The 6,020-nt window shown below is 48.3% G+C and overlaps 1 protein-coding gene across 1 annotated transcript in view; it reads right to left on the bottom strand.

Annotated features, from left to right (window-relative positions):
• Positions 1 to 2,325: 2,325 nt before the first annotated feature.
• Positions 2,326 to 6,020, bottom strand: part of LOC104281072 (von Willebrand factor A domain-containing protein 1-like) — a 12,372-nt gene continuing 8,677 nt past the window's right edge. The window contains exons 3-6 of the mRNA XM_009878936.1: positions 4,849 to 5,127; positions 4,184 to 4,456; positions 2,994 to 3,263; positions 2,326 to 2,366 (exon numbers count right to left, since the gene is read on the bottom strand). Coding sequence (XP_009877238.1) covers positions 2,326 to 2,366; positions 2,994 to 3,263; positions 4,184 to 4,456; positions 4,849 to 5,127 — 863 coding nt within the window. The remainder of the gene's footprint in view (positions 2,367 to 2,993; positions 3,264 to 4,183; positions 4,457 to 4,848; positions 5,128 to 6,020) is intronic.

Below are 6,020 nucleotides of genomic sequence, written 5' to 3'. Positions count from 1 at the left end.
CGGGCGCGCCGCCCTGGCAACGGTTGCTACGGGGAGAGCGGGCGAAAACAGCTCGGCCTGAGGCCCAAACATTTTCGACTCTGACTTATTTCCGCTTAACACAGCTCCGACACGTTTTGGGGAGGGTGGAGATAAATTTCCCCGTAATTCTGTACAGCCAGTTCATAACTCAGATGCATACTGACCAACTTTCCAACCCAACGCCCTCCCTGGGGCAGAAGATACACAACAGGTTTGCCCTAAATGCCATCCAAACCAAATAAATCATTAAACAGCTCTCGTATCTTTAATTGTCTTCGAAAGGGGTGTTACAGTGGAGAGGGAGGACACGTTAACGTATTAGTAGACTATGCAGGAAGTTGTGCAAAATTAAATTTCTGCGCTACGGCAAGAAGGAACGCGATTATCGTATCGCTTGAGAGATTCCGGAGGTTTTCTCTTCCCCTCAGCACGGAGTCTCCGTTAGATTAATCAGTCACAACCGCACATTCCAAAGGAGAACACAAATCATAAAAAACCTTGGTACAGAGTTAATAAAGGACTCGCCTCCCCCCTCCTTTAAGAGGAGAGAGCCTGAGGCAAACGCTCCATAAACCTCGACATGACAAATTCAGCACAAGGTGAACGATAAAAGCTCCAAAAGGAGCTGTTTTAAGAAGTCTGTAAGCAGAGCTAATGGAGGATTTGCAGGATGGAGCGACGTCGCACAAGGGCTCTCCAATGTACAGCGCAGCTTTAAGAAAAATTAAAATTAAAATGTTCCACATGTAGGAGAAATAAGCAATAAATTTAAAATAAAGCAAGCATTACTGAAGGAAGGTGTTCCCACTGTTGGTTTTTGTTACTCAAAAAATGTATACATTTCTTTACAGCCCTAAGCCTTGAATTTTGGAACCATGCCGCTCCAAAGGCTCTGCCACTAGGTACTAAAATTCTCTTTTTTTTAACTTTTCTTTTCCAGATCCTCTTTCCAAAGAGCCTGGAGCCAAAGGGAAAGAATCAGGCTTAATCTTCACCCTCTACAAAAAAAAATTTTTAAGTGTAACTCAAGCCTAGCATGGGTGGAAGCCCAGGACAACCCACTGAGGATGGGCTTGGTGTTTTCAGAGGGAAGAAGATGGTGGAATGGATGTGCTGGAGATCTACTGTCCATAATTAGTCACTGAACAGTCTAATTAATCTCCATAGAGCTGCTCCGGTGGCAGGACTGGCATCCAGTTTGGTGAAAGTAATTGCAGGTGTGCCACAGGAATGCAGTGGTCACCGTCCAGTACTGTACTGGTGTTTGGAGGTGCACATTTGAATGAGAAACAAAAATAACTGGTTTGGATGGCCTTGCTGTCTGGCTTTTCTTGACTCACTGCTGCTTCTTGGTCTCAGGAGTATCCTGCTGGGGAAGCAATTTCCCAAGATTTTGAGTTTCCTGCCTCTTAAACTGACACTAAATCCCAAGGTAAATGACTTGGGGGAACTGAACCCTTCAAAGCGAATCTGGGATCTGAGAGCGCTCAGCAGCCCTGGCCAGTCACAGCCCTATCGTTCTGTTTCTCCAAGTTTACCCACCAAAGTTCTGCCATAAACCAAAGACCAGCTGGGACCACTAAACTGTCCTCCTTGCACTCTATAAAAGGCAGGATGTCTTTTAGATGCCGTCTCCATGTCGTGACCAAAGGTCAAGTGGGTTAACAACCTCTTTCCTTCCTCTTCTCGGAAATCATGGTGGTTTTGACCCGATGTCCTCTACATACTGTACATTTTTGTATTATGCTATTATTCTTTCTCCTAATGCTTTTCCCTTCCATGTCTGGGATATTTTTGGGATGCCTAATTTGAGCTACCTGTTGAGTACACTGGATGAGGTGGAGGAAGGCTGCTCTTTGCCAAGTCTCAATCTTTCTCTGAGCATGGGTGCCCAGAGTGAAAGGCCAGGGCAGCAGACAGCTGAGTCTTGAACACGTCGTAAGCTGCAAAAATAAAACTGTTTCAACATTTAATAAATAGGGAACAGGCGGTAAGCAAGCAATAGTAAGAATCCATCATTTTGCCTTTTGTTTGTTATTTGCCAGGAATTTTTATATAAACGAAAGTACAGATTTGGGATCTGTTAGTTGGATCGGTTGTTCCATCCAGCCAAGTCAAACCTTTAAGCTCCAGAAGAACTTGGCTGAGGACAGCCTTTGTGATGGACACCTCAAGGGACAGCACAGGCTGGGAGATGATCTGTGGGCTTTCTGGTTTCCTCCTCCCTGATCCCTCCTTTTTGTCCAAGTCTTTGTCCAAGCAAGATCCCTTGCTCTGCTGGGAATCAGTTCACTCCAGAGTCTGTCACGCTCTCTGTCTGTGCTTATATCCTTGGGCCTCTGTAGCTGGGAAGAACACAAAAAGTGTAAATGTCAGCTTTATCCATCCGTTCTCCAAATTGGATTGAGTTGGAGATCGCACCCCTGCGGTCATCCTCACTATCACTCCAGCCTCTTGCTGGGAAGAAGGCTGTGCCTCTGCGCTGCCTTTTAGCTGCTTTTTAGCTCCTACTTCACCTCAGCCTACCAAGAATTTGTGTTTTGTGACAGTAAGTGGCTTCTGGGCAGCAGAAGGAGGAAAGATGATGCGTTTAAAAGTTAGCTTGTCCCTGCCACGTTGGAAGAGTTCAAACGACTTTTAAACAACCTTTCCAACACCCACACCAGTTTTAAACAGTTTTCCCACCCTTGTTAATCTGAACTCCTTGCAGGACTGTCTTCGCTGTGTACTTTTTCTCCTGCCGTCAAACACAAACGCCACTAGGAGGAGCCTTGTTCTTAAAAATGGAGAAAGAGCCCATTCTCGAACGGTACCTTCGGGGGTACCTCTGATGAAGACCTATTGTCGAGCCAGCTGATGAGTATTTCAGCCATGAGGGCTCCCCTGTGCTGGATCTCCAGCATCTGAGTGCCCTTCAGGACACTCTCCCTCGGCCAAAGCACCCCAGGATTCTGCCTCGCACCCCAGCTCACCTGGCTGCATGCGCACCATGCGGCACAGCCCTTTGCCCCGCTGGTTCTTGTACATGGGCTTCACGCACACTTTGTTAGTGGTGCCCGAGGCCAGGTCCGTGAGGAGCACGCTGTGGATCTGCGGCGACACGCTGATGACCGATGAAGGCCCGGTTTGCCGCCGGCATCTGACTCTGTAGCCAAGGACTTTCCCGTCGGCAGAGTCCCAGGAGGCTTTCAGGGTGTTGGGGCCCATGTCTTCAAAGCGAAGGTGCCTCACTTTGGAGCCCTCTGGATAAGATAAAGAGGATTCACATCAGCGCGGTCCTTCCCATCCACCCTTCTTAATCATGTTTCAGACCAACATGACTGAGACATAAATAACAAAATATCTGTTCTGGGAATCTGAAGTACTTGCAACTGCTTGAGCAGTTTCAACTGAATTCCCACCAGTCGTCTTATTTCTTGGAAGGAGCCTAGCTCCTTCTTCCTCCTGAGGGCATGGCTGAGAAGGCATTTGCAGACAGCCTGGTCTTTCTCTGTTGTAGACATGCAATAACCCATCAACCTTCATCTCAGTGCCAGAGAAGCTCAGCCCAATTAGTCCTTGACTTTGTCCTCGTAACAGCACAAGATACTTTTGTTGGCACTATCAGGCACTGACTGGCCATCTCCCACACCCTCAACTGCTGTCATTCTCCGAGCTCCTCACTCTCTTGATAAGAGAGTCTTGATAAGAGAGGTCTTGATAAGAGCTAGATTTTGCCTCCTGCAATGTCTTTACAGGTACCTCTTCAAAGCAGAACCTTCTGCTGATGAGATTTCCACCCCTCTAGCGCTAAATCACACGAAAGAACAGACACTGAGAATGTAGGAGGAAAAGGCAGTTTTCTTTAGTGAAATTCAGGGATCTCCAAGTCCGTTCTGCCTGTGACAGCACCAGCAGCTTGGCAGAACACACCCTGCGAGAGCAGTCACATTGCACACATCTAATTTTTTTACTCCTATGTCTTACACATCTGTTACATCCTAATGGCACATCACGTGCTGTTCATCAGAAGCTGCAGCTTTCCCTTTCTCCCATCCCTCCCCAGTAACCGGGCTGAGTTCTCTGGCTTCACCAAGAGGCAGGTGATCCCTGCAAGGCAAGAGGCACAACTCAAAGGCTCTTTGTGCCGCTGTAGTTTCCTACCAGAGCACTGCTCACTCACCTTCTTGAGTGCACGCCTTAGCCGACAGGGACTTCTCTTTGCCCGATCTGTACACTGCGGTCACTGTCACTAGGTAAGTTGTGTTGGGTGTCAGATTCTCCACCACGGTGCTGTTGTGCTTGCCATCCACCTCCAGCAGCTTCACTGAGTTCCCAGGGAGCGGTCCATACAGGATCTGGTAGCCCACCACACTGTCCAGCGTAGGAGCCCAGCTAACGTGGAAGCTGTGTGGCCCCGACTCTGAGATGAGAACCTGAGCTGGGCTTACTTCCTCTGAAAGCAAAAAGACGTGAATGAGTATGCAATTCAAGGCTTAAGAATGCTGTCAGAGGAGCTAAGTGACCTGCGCTGTGTTTGGCTTCCAGAAGGCAGAAGAAAATCCGTGGATGTTGGTAGTCAGCATCCATAGATTTTTAAGGTTGGAAGAGCATCTTATGACCATCGCACCTGATGCCCTGTTCTGGGCAGTCCAGAACATCTCTCTAAGGAAATAGCTGCCAGCATGAAGAGGCTCATTATGTTCTGTCCTGACCACAACCATCTGCCTCCTCCAGTCAGACCCTGAGGCTGTGGGATGCAGACCAAGGGCTCTCCTATTCACTTTATATACATTAGGCTCAACACAGTGGATAATTCTCCCTCAGCAACAATTGTGCACATTTTACCTGCCAGGGTAGTAACCCTTGTTGTCTGGGGAGGGAAGTAGTGGACGTTGGATTCAGGAATGAGTGCCACCTCGTAGGTAGTTTCCGGGGCGAGGTTGCTCAGCATGAGGCTAGTATGAGCCCCAGATACTTGCTGTGTCCTCTTCTTTGCTAGATCATCTGTTGGGGCATACTCAAGGGTGTAGTAGCCAGTTTCTTGGGAAAGGAGTTTGGGCCACATCAAACGGAAGCTGCTTGAGGTGATATCTACTGCATGGAGTCGATTTGCTTGGATAATATCTGGAAGAGATACGGTAGCAAGAAATCACCACTGACAAACACACAGAACATAGTGCATCTGAAATACAGACCCTTGTGAGTGGGAGATGCAGCCTGCAGCAACACTGGGTGACAGCTGAAGTCACCCAGGTGCAGTCACCAAGCCTCTTCATAGCAATCTGGTGAACCAGGCCCTCTTTGAAAGGTTCAGGAACACAAAACTAAATCCTTGAAGACAAGCAAGGCCAAACTGGCAGCTTCTCACACTCGGCGAGAGTACCCAACGTGGCGAATAGCAGTGGCACTGCTTGTGACAAAGCTGGAGGCAGAATTTGGGCATCCACGTTCCAAAACTCCTGTAGTCAGTTCATCCTGAGCTCCCCGTGGAACTCACCTACTCGGGAAACCAAACGATTAAATTGTGTCACGTATGTCAAGCAGCCCAGAGTGTGACAAAACACATTTCTCCATGCTCTCCGCCCGTACTCAATGGCCAGGAAAAAGGGGCAGCAAGCAGGGGTTGTGCAGCGTTTGCTGAGCCGGCTGCATTCATCCCCACTGAAGTCACTCTGCAGCATTTCACAGAGCTCCATTGTTTCGTGACATTCAACTTTCAGACCCACTCTTGTGCCATCTCGCCTCTCTCTCCCTCTGCACAGAAGCTCCTCTTCAATGCTTATGCTACCTTTCAGTCCTAGATCCCAAATGCCGGACACGAACACCTCTTCTGACACTCTGCACTTCCCCCATGTCCTCCACTACTTGATCCTTCTGACATTATGTGCCCTCCTCAGCCCCTCTTGGGCAGAATTCCACCATTTTCTGGTCTTTCAGTGGCGATGGAAACACACAGGACTTTGTCTCCAACCCCAGGGAAGTGTCATGTGAAGACATAACACTTTTTTTTTTACCAA

This window comes from Apaloderma vittatum, unplaced genomic scaffold (genome assembly GCF_000703405.1).
Source record: "Apaloderma vittatum isolate BGI_N311 unplaced genomic scaffold, ASM70340v1 scaffold14091, whole genome shotgun sequence".
Classification (NCBI taxonomy): Eukaryota; Metazoa; Chordata; class Aves; order Trogoniformes; family Trogonidae; genus Apaloderma; species Apaloderma vittatum.
This window is presented reverse-complemented; position numbering and strand designations above follow the sequence as displayed.